Source organism: Haliaeetus leucocephalus, unplaced genomic scaffold (assembly GCF_000737465.1).
Source record: "Haliaeetus leucocephalus isolate CR32 unplaced genomic scaffold, Haliaeetus_leucocephalus-4.0 Scaffold495, whole genome shotgun sequence".
Lineage (NCBI taxonomy): Eukaryota > Metazoa > Chordata > Aves > Accipitriformes > Accipitridae > Haliaeetus > Haliaeetus leucocephalus.
The window spans coordinates 1,463,781-1,478,799 of record NW_010972931.1 but is presented as its reverse complement, the minus strand read 5'-3'; the positions used below and the strand labels follow the sequence as shown (position 1 = coordinate 1,478,799).

The window sequence follows — 15,019 nt, the reverse complement described above, 5'->3', positions numbered from 1 at the left end:
TTTGTGATGTTTTAGTTACTCTAAGATACAAGCAAAGCATGTTATGTGATATGAATATATGTAACGTAGTTTACTTTTCTCCTAAAATCTTTAAGAAAGCCATGTGGGTAAAGGCAGTTCCCATCACTAAGCAGCTCTTCCTTCCTTTCCTTGAATATCTAACTTCGGAGCAACCGTACAAGCTAAGACTACAAATGTACAGTTATCTGACATTAGAGGATTTTAATTTAGAACAAAAATCCATTTATCTAAACTTCTAATGCCTAGGAATTTTGTGGGAATTAAAACAAAAACACACATGCATAAAGAACTTCTTTCCTTTCTTCTGTTACCCAGTTTGCCAAAGTCAGGTTCCAGCAGACTGAAGGGATTTATTTAATCAAACCCACTATTTCCCAGGAGCTCTCCAAATAATGTACCATCAAAAATTATAACGAACAGTGTTGCCTGTACAGAATTTCTAAGTAGTTGCAATGTTTTCAGCCAGATTTGAGAGAAGAAAGAAGGGTGGAGTCATACTATTGATGCCAGAACATTTTACAGAATATTTTGAAAACTGATTAGATGTCCAGGATGAACATTTTTTTCATAAAGAGACCTTAATCAAGAGCAAGTATTTCAACAATCCTATCCTGAACTTTTAAAATCAATTTGTTGTAATGCTGACAGAAAACACATTTTGAATTTGAGCTTGCAAGACAGCAAGTTCTACTAACTCATTTTAAAATACATCGGGGAAAAAAAGCACTTCTGTGTTTCATCCTCATGCTTAAAGCATGAAGGCACTTAAAATATTTCTGAATGAGGAAAATCTTCAAGTGAGGTATATATAGTTGCCAGGAAGTCAAGCAAAATGGACAGTAAAAGACTATCAACTCAAGAAACATCAACTAGTCTAATGAAGACTAGCAAAAAAGAGCAGGGGCACGGGAGTGCAATAGAGACTGTCAACCATACATACAACCTAGATGAAACTTCTCATGAACACCCAACAGAGCCATTCATGTAACTTCAGAGCTTTGTGGTAAACAGCACTACATTCTTGTTTCAACAAGGACAGCAGAACAAAGGAAGTCCAGCCTCGGGACACAGTGGCAACACACTCTGATACAGAAGGGAGGAGAATTACAGAAAAGTCCTCTCTTTAGCACCTTCAAGAACACCACAAAGCAGAAATCAGTTGATAATAGAAATTTCATTGAAACAACCAAGAAGAGGGGAAGGGAGGGGGGGGGGGAAGCAGCAAAATGAGAACAATGAACTTCAAGTAAGAAAAATTCAGTAAACTTAAAAATACGGGTAAAAAAAGGATTCCCACTAGTGACAACGTAAGGGGAAATGGCTCACAAGAATCACAAGTCCTTTAAAAATTCGGAGTGTCTCAAAGGAAGAACAGGAAAAGTAGATGCAAATTGACATAATCAAATATCACAAATACTACAGTGACCTCAAACACACAAAAAGAAGCAAAAGTAGCCAGAAGTCAGGTCACCAGTTGAAATAAAACATGGACATAGGGGCAGTAGCAACAAAACATTCCATAGCATATATACATCAAGGGGGAAAGCTGATTTGCAACTCAGTAGAGAAGAAGAGTTATTAACCAGCATCAAGAAGCTCTTAGTATGTCATGCTTCCTTCTACCATCCCCCCCATCCTCATTATAAAAAGGTCAGCTTCAGACAATTCAAACACATACCTACAAAGGCATAAAACCGGGTTAAAACTAGTACTTTGATAAATTAAACAGTACCTGCTGTGCTGATTTGGCAGTAAGAGAACTAGCTACATCCATGTTTGAAACCGCAGAGGACAAGTGAAGTTCCATAAAGTACTGGAAAAGGCCAAAGATAGTAATTGTCTTTAAAGGGGAGGAGACTAGACAAAGCTAGAGAGCTACAGATCAGTCATTTTAACTTTGCAATCGTTAGTAAATGCACAGAAAACAAAGCAATGAAGTCAACTTCCTGAGAAAGAAAAGCACGGGCACATATTCCCTTCCATAGAAGCAAGATTGCGTATGAGAGCGCACTCCAAGAACGCATGAAGTCTCGCAGAAGCCAGAAGGAGCAAGCCCTTGTAGCACAGGGAACATGCCTATACAGCAGAGGGAAAAGAATAGTTTAGCAGAAAACTTTTCTGATGGTGAGAAGTGAAAGTTAAACCAGGGACTGGATGCAGTTCCTATCAGCCCCCCCAGGAATTGGACAGGGTTGCAAGAACTGGCAAGAATCAAACTGCACTTGGTACTAACCTCAGCCCCACAGCTTGTTGGCTTTCCTGTTTAGGAGAGTTACTTTACCCAAGTGAAGTATTCTTAAAAAAACAAGAACAACCCTAATTTCAGTTGCTGGCAACTTTTGGTTCTCATATGTTGACTGTTAAAAGCTACTTCCATTCTAGAGCGTAACTGCTGACCCAGGTTCCAGTCTCAGGAGTCAGAAGATATCAAAACTGATGAAATCCAAAAAAGACCTCTGCAGAAATGTTTTAAATGAATAACAATGGGACAAGGGAGTCATCATGGCTGAAAGAGACTGCTACAACACTACAAACAAGAAGAAAACAGGCTTCAGGAATTGTTTTTCGGGATAAGCCACATCTGAGAGATCTCTGAAGAACATTAAAGCTAAGTCTCACATCGTGACTATGCCTAAGGGGATCTAGTTAAAAATGACAACTAAGTTACAGATCTAAGACTCTTAGCATTCCGCAAAACCAGACTGTAGATAGCCAATCAAGGAAGAAAATAAGAGGATGCAACTGGAGGAGAAAGACTAAGTTTAAAAATTGAGTTTTACCCTCACAACTTCCCTTTGCAGTAACACATTTTTATGGCTGCCTAAAAAAAAAAAAAAAAAAAAAAGGTCATGCCAATGATTTCAATTATTTTAGAATGGCCCAAAGATGTGTGTTTTCATTGGAGCTGTAACAAGGGAAAGAGTTCTAAAGCCTCTCAGAGAGTCCCTGGGTAGTTTTATCCTACCAGGTTTATCCCTGATCTCTGAAAGTAAGTATAGACTGGAAAGAGACCCAAAAAGGGGGGGGGGGGGGAGATGATGTCACCCATGTCAAGGTCCTAGTGGATTACAAAGCAGTGTTAGTTCTGATATTCAGTCATGAAGATGACATTTACAGAAGGCATGTTCACTGTATGAAGTTCAAAATAAAACTTCAGTGGAAGAGTAAAGCTTCTATAAAGAAAAGTTGAAGGCACATGAAGAAATAATAAAAATCACAAACACATTACCTTTCAAAAACTGTCTCTAACTTTTAATAGATTTCAGTAGAATTGGTGATTTTTCCTGCGGTTCTTTGTTTCTAAGTAATGGGACATGTTTAGAGATTTTTTTTTTTGTGTAGTTTTTGGTTGGTTTGGGGGGATTTGGTTTGGTTTGGTTTTTAGTTTTGTTGTTTTTAAAAGAGATTTGCAGGAAATCTCTCACTATTTAAACCCAAAGCACCAACTCAAAGTATGTCAGCATCAGAGCCAAAATCCAGCATTCCAGGAATTCAGAGCTGCCTAACTGTGACAGAGAGACAGACAGACAAGAAAACAGAATGGGGGATTTTTCTGCACGCTTACTGTTAATTCAAAAGTGCTAGAGCACTCTGTATAGAGAACCAGGGTGGGGGAGTATGAGTTCCTGAGCATTAATGATTGCTGTGAATGAAGTTCAGTAAATACAGTCAAACAAAAAGCATTACAATTTTTAATGAATCAACCAACTATCAACCTCTACCCAAAGCAAGAATTTGTGCAAATATGCTCTCCTTCAAAACTCACCATTTGATTTTATTTCTCGTACGTAGTTACTTGGAAACCACCCTGTTTTGCCATTTAGAGTTCCTTCCCACCAGCCTCCTTCTTCCACTCTTGTAACATGAATAATATCTCCTTTTGAAAAAGAAAGTTCATCTTCATTTGTCTGTTGAAAATTAAATTTTGCTCTCACCACCAACTGATGGTTGCTGTTATCTGTCATGTCCTAGTAAGTGAGAATACAAACAACAAAAAGATCATGTTAGAGATTTAAACAATTATTCCATGAACAAAACAGAAGTATCCATAAAATGGGAATGGCCTCTCCACACACAACACTCCCCACACGTTTTTACTCTAAGCGTTTGTAAGGTAGGATTTGCCATTTCCAGTATTTCTGACACTTATAATCTATGGATTTGTATCAGTCCAGGGAGTATATCGTCTTATTCAAATCAGAAGGTGGTAACAGAGCTAAAATAAAAGTAATTCTTATTTCCTCAAAAAATCAAATTCTATCTTCTATATATAGTATAAATTGAAACTGCCTTTGGCAACTACAAAGAAACAACAGCTTTACATTAGGGAGGTTCTTTTCTAAAACTTTCCGGGCTGGGAGGAGGGCAAAACTGAGTTGGGTTTAACGTAATTCTGGATATAAATAGAGTTCGCAGCTTCCCCACCACCACCACCCCATAACAGGTCAGGTTGGAAGGTTCCACACCTGAATGTGCAAGTTTCCATGACCTGCCAATGGAGAAATACAATGTTCTTCCACAAAACCTACAAAACAGTTATGCAATTTACCTTGAATAAGTACTCACAAATCATTTGCCTCAAGATTAGCAAAGCTGCAAGTCTGCAGCATGTCAAACTTGCAGCTGCCCATATATATATGTATATCACACAGATGTGACGGCAGATTATTGCTCTATCATAACACCTAAATGTTAGCAGCTACTTCTAAGAAGTCTTTCAAATTAATGATGTTCAAATACAGCATTTTGTTCTTGGATGTCAGTTTTGAAATGCTTGAATGATGCAGATACTCATGAGTGTTAGGACAAACTTTTATGCTAAAAAAAGCTAAATGCTTGGACAGCTTTAAATAATCCAAATACAATCCATTGCACTGGAACTGAGAGGACTATAAATCATGTCTGTCTCTATCATAAGTACAGATCAATACCTGTATAACTAAAAGTAACTTAGTAAGGAAATGACTGTGTAAGCAATCCTAGTCAACTATCCAGATAGCAGAATTTCACCTACATGTTGTCTATATAGTTGAGATGATTAAAAGATGTACTGCATAATGTCACTAGGATCCTGTAACACACCAGCTTAATTCGTATCCACAGCAATCATGTTATTGTGAATTTAATAATCAGACTTTTAGTGGCTGAGAAACTCTAGGAAAATGAGGGCAAATGCAACTTTGAAAACGTGCAGAAAGCCCCAAGATACTGTAAGTCACGCTGTTCGACAATTAGATCGGCCTATTTTCCAACAAGTGCCTCTGCCTTAGTCCTCTGCTTGTACATCATGTGCTTTCATCTTCTATGACTGCTCAACAAGAGAAAAAGTTTTGCCTTACTAAATGGTAAAAAGCCACAAAATAAACAGCAACATTGCACACTGACATCAACTACAGTCCCTTTACTCTGCCAGGATGGCTCTCGAGTAGAGGAAACCAAGTACAAATTTGGTGAGAACAGTGAGAACAGTTCCAAACTGATCATCTACAGCAGTAAAACTAAACTAAAAGCTTCCCAGGTTTGGCCACTAGCTCTCTTTCTCTGCTTCTTGTACTTCTCTGCCCCTTTGCAGCTTTCTGCAGAGCTGCTCAGATCACCAAAGTGAGAAATACTTAAAACTCTGATTACTTCAGTGATCCAGCTAGCAGCTAGTCCCACAAACAGTTGCATCAGCAAAACTGAGTGGGTTGAGAACAGCAGAGTGGGAGCTGGAACTAGTGGCCTAGGGCAAGAACTTGCACAGGCTCTGCTACCAGAGAAAACACATCAAACCACACCTAAGAAAGCTTAAGCAGAGCACTGTTTCAAGTTTCACATAGCAATCATCACATAGTTCAAAACAGCCTCCTTCAAGCATGGAAAAAGCAGTTTACAGTAGGGATCTGAACCCTCCTTGCAAACCTTTTAGTCACTAAAAGCACCTTTCTTCACGGTTAGTTTCAATACAGTACTCCATCCTGATTTGGGTTGTACTGTAAAATAACTGCCCATACCACTCAGTTACCTGAAGGCTAGTTGAAGGATTCACCTTGAAACATAACAGAAAACAGGAATAACTACCAATACTGCTAACATTAAAAGTACCACCTTTGCTGAGGTTTGAGTATCTTTCAATCATTGTCCCTAAACTCAAGACATGGAGAAAATGAGATTTTTGCCTTTGGAAAAGCAAGTCCTTATACCTAATAGAATTAAATAAATCCAGGAACATACTGTGTATGCAGACAACATGGAGTGGTAAGTGAGGAAAAAAATACTTAGAAGTTCACAGAAAGCTGCATGTATTTTGAAGCATCGTAAGATAAGCTGCAAAAATAGAATGTCACAGGCTTCAAATACAGAGGTGAAAAAGAGCAGTTACTTTGCTACACTATTGTTTACTTATAAATCTCGTCGAAAGAAAAAAAAACATAAAAAAACATAAAAATCACACCACAGCATGTTTCATTTCTTCTAGAACTTACCAAACTCCGATACTGTCCCTGAAAGAGTTTTGAAGTCCTACTGTGTAAAGACTGGGATCCCAGAGAATCAAAAGATTTTATCCGATGAGATGAGGGACGTGCGCATACAGAGTCACTGCCCAGCCCTATGTCTATAGGAAGGGGGGGAAAAAAAAAAGTATATATTAGAATTTGAGAAATCTGCATATAACTTCTGCTTACCTCTGTAAAACTCACATGCTTAAAGCAGATTCGATGTATCTGCAGTTGCTCAATAATTAAACATTAAAAAAAAAAAAATTATAGCAATAAATAATCTGAAATCCTGAGATACTGGCAGTTTCTTCTCCACACAGACAGGAAAACAGTTTGAGCTGTTTAGGAAGAGGAGGGTTAGGGTAGTATTTCTCCATTCCTACTCGCTACCAGTCTATTTAAAGGTAATTAACCAGCATCATTCTAGCTAGTGGCCAAGAATTTCAAATGCATAGAACTTGCTTGAAGTAAAGCCAGCCACATCTGTTTCTTAGCTCTTCCCTCCGCCATCTCCTTCTCAATTAAAACATTCCTTCCACTGTCTTTTTTCCTGCGTTCCTTTGTCTCATCCCTTTTTTGCCAGCTAAGCTATTTCTTCTTCTTTGGAGGGAGGGGGAGGGATAGGAGGAGTAGAAAGGAAGAAAGCTGCTTGTTCAGAAAAAACCCACCACTCTCCCAAAACCTCTCCCCTCTTTCATATGTCTCTACTCCGAGAAGCACACCCCTTTGAGCTCTTCATCCCAAGGGCGGCCGTCGGGGTGCCGCTGGGGTCCCTGTGGGCTAGGGAGCATCAGGGGAGCGGCAGGGCAGGGCTCATCCCACCGCCCCAGTCCCGGACACTGGACACCTCCCTGCGGACGGGACGCGGGGTGTCCTCACGGGGATTAGCAGGCCACGGCCAGGCAGGGGCCCGACTGCACCGAAAGCGGCTCCCAAGGGCCGGGGTCAGCGCCGGCCGCAGCCTCCCCGCAGCGTTGCAGCGGGACGGGGTTGCTCCTGGCCGCGCCAGCGCCCCAGTCCTCGCAGCCGGACCCCCAGGAGGGGCACGCTCCCAGGGCCCTCGCGCAGGGGACACGTTACAGCAGGCAAACGTTGCTCCTTCGCACGAGTACAGCGACTCATTCCCTTTTCCTCGTGTCTTCCCACGTACAAGGAAATCATTCGGTGAGCATTTGAGCTTCAAGGAGCCCTGAAAGCAGTGCGGTATTTTGTGTCCCAAACTTTGGTCTTTTCACTAGACTACGCAAGCCTCCCAGCTGCTCTCCTGGGTTTTATGCCTCTGTTACTCTCTTTCCTAGTAGTTTGCTTTGCTTCCAACCCTTGACCTCCGTATCAGATGTACATGCACACAACTACCGTCTCCTATTCATTACTTCGAGACTAATGCAGACCATGACTATGCAAATCCAAGTTATTTTTTGTCCAAGGGAAATGACACATACAGGCTCAGTTCCATGAGGAGACTGGTGAACAAGGTGTATCTGCCGTTCCACGTCAAATCTGAATGGACAACTCAATTCATCATAACTGGAAAGCCTTTCAAATTCAGCATCCAACAGCAGTCGAGATGCAGGAGAAGGGAAAGGGTTTGAGATTGACAACAAGCACAAAAGTGTTGACAAAGGATGCTCCAAGTCCGCAGTGACTGAGCAGACAACACCCTCCTCAGGTGCCTCTTTTTAAGTGAGTCATTGTTATCCTTCGAAAATCATTATCCTTCAGAAAAAACCCCAACCTATAAATAGACACTCCCTAGTCAAACAATATGAATAGTTCTAATATTGCACTAAGTTGCATATTTTGTATGGACAGTATCATTGCACATTGAAGTCATAAAAGATGTCACCTTTGTGAAACTGCTTTCCTAAACACATTTAAAGGCCACTGTATTAATATAAACACTGATGATTATAGTCCATTAGAGAAAGGACATGAGTCTTTGTTTTCACAGACTGCTAGGTGAGAAATGGTACTATATCATGGGCCTCATTTGTAAATCATAACTTTATGGCTAACTCTAATGCTCCCCAAAACTTTGAAGTTGCCATAACCATCAGTAACTAATAGAACTTAAGGATTAAAATTAACATGAAACATCTCCATATCCGGTTTGCTATGTTTCCTAACTGGAGTCAAGTAGAAGAACAGACACGCCACCAAATCCAGCATTATACCTTGACACAGTTCACCCAGGAAAACAGGATCAGGTTGACTTACGGCACTGTGTTCCAGCCACTGGGCAACCCTAAAACACACTACCTAGAATTTGTTTAAGTGTGGCCTGATTCCTGAAATTTTCTATCGCACAACAGCAGAGCTAATACACCAACACAAGAGCACCTTTTGAGGCTTGAATTAGAAACTGCATGTGTTTGAGCTGAAAAGAAGGAAAATTATTACAAACAAACCACATGCAAATTGCAAGTATTTTTACCAAGAATATGTGAATACTTTTAAATCAATCTGAACTTTTGATATATTTAAAAGACTTGCAGACACCATGTATCCATTAAAGTTTCCATTACAATACCAAATAAACACGTTCCATGAATTTCTCAACGAGATTATTGTCAGGAAAAATTCAACCCTGCTGCTAAAAACTCAAGAATCTTGAGTGGCAACAGAATGCACATTTGACAAATATTAATTTGGTAATTTTCTCTGAAGCTTCACTTTTCCATCCATCGAAAGATTTCCAGGGTTTGTAACACCCTTTCTTCTTCTCTACCACTACCTCAACTTCCCTATACCAGTTCTTCTCCCCTCATCTGTCTACAAACAGCAACTTGATCCCACCCCTCCTGAAATTAAGAATTTAATGGAGCATATATCCATAGCAGCCTTTCATCAGTCTTCATGCTCATTACTCACACTCCTTCCATTGCAGAAAAGCCCATCTTGGAAGAACCTGTGCATACCTGAAATTCTTGCAGACCCAGATGGGGATCTGAAAGCCATCTTCCAATACTAGAGTAGGGAGATAGAATCTACAACGCCTTCTACACAGTCACCCAATTCAAGAACATTGGAAGAACAGTTGGTCAGGAAGACTTATGCAGCTCTGCTTGCTCTTAGGAATGAGGCAACACCACAGTTTGCACGTGGGTTTGATTTTTGGTTTCCATACCACTACCACCCCCCAAAGAAAGGGATCAGCCTGGGTCCTTTCTAAGCCAGCTGCAATTGTGGCTTTTTTATGTGGGTATTAATCTATCGATGTCTGGACCAAACAGCCGCACTTTTTCTCCCCTTTCAATACAGCTATGGTCTGTGTACAGCAGCTTTAAAGATGTACTGAAATGGTCTACATTTGCACTTGCAGTTAAGATGAAAAGCAATATCTTCAACTGGTCTAAGTAGCTTCAAAGAAGTCAATGGTATAACTCCATGCCCATTCATTAGAACTAAGAATTTGGTTGTAAAACTCACTCCTATGGGGTGTTTTCTGATACAAGAAAAAAAAAGCTACAAGAAAAAAATCCTCTGTTGTAATGGACCAGAGGAGTGTTATAGAAGTGACAAGATACTTACCATATTCCTATTAAACGAAAGAACACTGATCCACCACTGACTTTTCTATCAGCTTCCTTTTCCTCCTCATATAAAAACTGACAAGTATGGCTCATTTTTAAATATGTTCTTTCTCTCACCAGACTCTAACCTGATGGCCATCACTGGAACTTGCTGCTGACAGTGTAAAGCCCCAGCCTGGAGCAGAAAGAAGCCAAAAAGGGCCACCAATGTTAACATTTTTTCATTGTCCTTGGGTCCAGTTGGCATCGTTTAGCACAGTCTCACCCTACAATGAAGCACGGACACCTATCACCTGTGTGCTATTTCTACAGTTCTCTCCCTCCCACCAAAGAACTTGAGGTGGGTGGTTTGAGACTTCTAGCTGCTACCTAAATGAAACACGCGCGGCTTCAGGTATCGAAGGCGTTGGCTATCCTTTTGTTATTGTCAAGAAAGGATGGTGCTGGGGAATGGAGAGTGGGGAGGGAACGACAAAAAACCTTGACAAAATTGTTCAAACATGGGAATGACAGAGTGAAGCAAAAGTCAACTTTAGTATTTCAAACGGGGGGGGGGGGGATCAACACCAAAAAAACAACCAAAAAACCCCAGGCCCTTTTCTAAGAATTCTTGCCAGCTAAAAGGCTCAGTTTTAGCTCCACTGCAAAGCTTTCTTCTACAGAAGAGGAGACTAGAGAACCCAGAGAGGCCACTGCCAAAGTCTTAACAACATGAACTGCCACAAAAACTCTTCTAAAACACTGTGCATCTTCATTTTATCATGCGCATAGGAACAGGTATAAATATACACTGATGCGAGTTGAAGGTAATTGTAAGCAAGTACCAAGACAGAGCAGAGTCTACTCACCTGCAGTCACCTTATTTAAAGCCACGAGAGAGCTGAGAACTTTGCTGAAATTCTGTCCCTGATACAGGTCATTTGCATCAAAAGTCTGAAAACAAAACAACAAGCAGTAAGTCATAGAAACAAGCCTTTAAACTAAGCATTTCTATGCTACCGTGCAAACCATGACTGTAGAATCTATTGCCTAATAAAGGTATCAGTCTTTCAGTGGCTGCTATAGACCAGTAAAACTCTGGGGGTTCCCCCACTCCCCCCTTTTTTTTTTAATTAAAAAAAAATCAATTCATTTTTAAATAGAAAGAGAATATAGAAACAGCTGCATTTGGGAAAAACTGAAGAACATAAGCTAAAAATACCAAGTGTCATTTAAATTACAGGGAAGTTGAATAAAACATAATTATCAGAAGAGAGAAGCTTTCCTCAGACATTTTGGCCAAAGAAGTTACTGGGTACCATTACTCTTGGCATACTCTTCTTTTTCTGTAGCAGCTCACAGGCACTGTACCTTACTATTTATAAAGTACTTTTAAAATTACTACAAGTACTTTAAAAAGCACAACAACAACGTACATGCTATCTCTTTATTCTACAAGACACAGAGGAAAGCAGCACTCCTGAAAATCAATAAATTTTACAAAGAGTGAAGTTGCTGGATAGGTTAGATGGAAAATGAGGTTTGGGAAGGGGAGGGATGAAAGCTGAGGGTTATTTTATTTTTATTTTTTAACTGTGGGAAAGAGATCCAAACCTCAAACTATCTTGTAGAAAACACTCCAGTAACTTTCAAGCACTGGGTGATGATATTAAACATCTGGATTTTCAGGGGGGAAAGAGGAGATTAAAAAAAAAAAAAAAAAGAGAGAGACCGACCAATAATATTTGCCTGAGGTAATGGAAACACTCATCCAAAGTCTCATGAAAATAGCTCTCACAATAGATTCTGCATAGGTCGAAAGCAGTCACAGTACTCCCTTGTACAAGACTAAAAAGAGGACAATAAAAAGACAGCTATCACAGTTGTTCCAACTGATTTAAGAAACAGAAAGAGATTTAGTTTCCCACAGCGTAGCAGTTTTCATCTAAAAAGTCAACAAAAACCTGTTTATTTTCCTGATAACAGACCCATCCCACAGGCACTATCTGGACCTCAGAAAGCAGCCTTCAGAGGCAGGAGAGGAAAAACCCATATTCCCAGGGGAGAAGAGAGAAAGGGACAAAGGAAGGCTAGCTGAACCCAAAAGAAGTGAAAATTTTCATGAAAGCTATCTAAAGTAACCACAGAAGGGGCTGCCAGATCAGTTGTGACTGGTTATGTGATATACTGACAAAGGTAGAGCACATTTAGAAAACATTTAATGACAGTATTATTCAGGAAGGAAAAAAATCTCCCAAAGCGTTTACAGTATTTAAGGTACTTGCATATCTTAACATGCACATTTTTGCCCCTCAGACTGAGGATCATCTCTGGTCCCAGCAAGCAGCAGTTCTACCTCGGCTGTTCAGGTGCCGACATCTCTCAAGCTCAGGTAGTGTGTATACAGCTCAGAAGAGCAATGCCACAAAGCAGATGCAGAATCAAGCAGAGGCAAACACTAATATACGCCAAGCAGTTACCACTCACATAAAATAAGTGAGGTAAGTATTTCATCGAGTTTCACTGGGCTACAGATAATTTAAAGACCACTCTTATTTATTTGAAACTGTAAGGAGTAAGGAGAGGGACCAGGAAATTGCCTAGATGTGAATTTTGTAGGGTTTTTCCTGAAAGATGAGGAAGTATTTAAAGACTATATACACAAAAAAGGCATTATGCAAATAAGAAATAATCCGATTTTACAAAAAGAATAAAGATATGTTAAGTTTTACTAATAGCATAATTTATTATAAATAGAGATGAGAAACAACACCAATAAGGTGGCAGCAGAATATATAAAATCTGCCTTAAACGCAAAACCAGACTGGAGATCAGCCTAACCACTGCTCAAATTGGGGAAAAAAATTCAAGCTGTTATGGAACAAGAAAGCATCAGGAGTGTAAAATTTTCATTGCTAGCTACATGCATGTTGTGGTAGTTTTTAAACAAGCAAACTAAAAGTACAAACCGAATCGCAAAACTATGGTCCCAATCCTAAAAAAAGGAAATACATGAGACACATATGCTTGTGTGGACACCAGTACTGGATCAGAAAGGTACTACAGGTGAGAGAGAGCGCTATTAAAAAAAAAAGAATGTTTAAGACAAAGGTTATAAACTATAGCTTAAACTTACAAAAACTTTAATAAAAAAAAAAAAAAGAAAAAAGATCCTAAATCCATTTTAAGCTCACCTTCATTCTGGATTCTGATAGAGCCAAGAGCTCTCCAAAGTCAGGCTAACTGGAGAACAACAGGATGCGAGGAAGCCTCGTTTCCTGCTATGCAGAGACTATAGGGGATACCAAGAACGATTTGATTGGATCATTGCAACACGTATAGTGCCATAAAAAAGCCTGTATCCAGGACACGCATCCAGTCTGCTACTTCACAGGAAACAACACAATGGGAGGATACGAGAAACATTTGCTTCCTTGCGATTTTGCATAAAGCAATTCTGACAGGAAGGCACCCTCCGCACGCTCACGGCCGGCATGTTCAATAGTAGCATCTGATAAAGGGGGAGGGGGACGTGACACCCTCCAGAGAGATTTGTCTTCTAACATAACAAATGTTTACGAATAAACTAACCTAGAGAGATAAAAAGTGAGGAAAAAAGCTTAGGTGCTCTAAAGTTTTGAGGCTAATTCGTTATGAACTCAACTACTTGACTACAAAAACATTGTTTCAAAAAACTAAACCAGAACAAAAAACCCCACAAACCCACACAACAAAAAAACCCACCAAATGCTCACACCCTTCTATCTTAGTGGAGGTTTGCTCATTTCACAACATATTTGAAAACTGACATGAGTAAAAGCATCAAAATGCTTTAAGAGGATCTTCCATAGGATTGCCAGAGAAAACAGTCTGCTCCAGGTTTTCAAGAGAAGTCCGACCTGCATGTGGACTACAATCTTCATTCTGGTATTTATGGACAGATCAGCTGTGAGAACTGACTCTTTAAAGTATGATATCTTGATGCGAGAAAGTCATTCAGTAACTTCCCTATTCAGTGTCACTGGATGACAAACACCCCCCCCCATACAACACCCTCAATTCTGCAAGAATTAAAGCTGAATTTTGAGATCCAAGTATCAAGCAAAGTTATTTTTATATTGCAAACTATCACCAAATAACAAGGTCTGCATGCTAAATTACCTTCTAGCATAACCCACTTTTCAAATCCTGTCAGAAGCACGTGAATTCAAACTTGCACATGCTTACAGCTCTTAAAGCCTAAAAATGCAAACACTTAGAAAGGTATTACCTTGGAGATACTGAGATTTGTCTTTTAAGCATTATGCAACAGGCATATATAGACATTAAAAAAGGCTTTATGGAAAAATATTGCCAATATGCCCTTGCTTTCCAGGCAAACAATATCTTTAACTGCAGACACTCCTCCTGTGATGACATTTACCCTCTTGTTCATCCAATCCTTATCTTCCACCAAGACAGATAAAACAATAGCCAGGATGCAGCTTTAAAAGAGTCATAAGTCACATTGGATGAGGACCCAGCCAAGCAAAATCTTTTGAACAAACTGTTTAAATAACATACCTTCGTTTTTAAATTCCATAGAACTGACCACATGCAGATATGCCTTATATAAGCATTAACATGAAGCACACCTATTAAATAAAGACAGACCAGGACTGTATTAGGAGCCTTACACTAGAAACACTTTGCAATTTATAAATAGTTAGCTGGGAACCAATGAACTTCAAGCTTAGCAGACTCATCCCTGTATGCCTGTTATTATCTGCCTGTTTTCCTGGGTTTTAACATCTTTCTCGCATTCTTCTGTTCTCTCCTGGATTTCAACATTTGACACATCGATATCCCAGGCAGATACCATACTCTAGAAGCAGACCAGATCAAACTGCCTAATAACAAGGGGTCTTACGTGATCCTACGTGACACTACACATATTCTTAAGAACATGCTGGCCCTTTCGGTCACAGGACACTGACTGCCAAAGCCTGCTGATTGCCTACCCTGACC

At 39.8% G+C, this 15,019-nt stretch overlaps 1 protein-coding gene across 3 annotated transcripts in view; it reads right to left on the bottom strand.

Annotated features, from left to right (window-relative positions):
- The window catches only part of ARHGEF7 (Rho guanine nucleotide exchange factor (GEF) 7), a 125,634-nt gene that overhangs the window by 64,316 nt on the left and 46,299 nt on the right, over window positions 1-15,019 (bottom strand). For all 3 annotated transcript variants that reach the window (XM_010575628.1, XM_010575630.1, XM_010575631.1), the window contains 3 exons: window positions 10,882-10,966; window positions 6,486-6,616; window positions 3,788-3,989 (listed from right to left, as the gene is read on the bottom strand). In XM_010575628.1, the coding sequence (XP_010573930.1) occupies window positions 3,788-3,989; window positions 6,486-6,616; window positions 10,882-10,966 (418 nt within the window). The remainder of the gene's footprint in view (window positions 1-3,787; window positions 3,990-6,485; window positions 6,617-10,881; window positions 10,967-15,019) is intronic.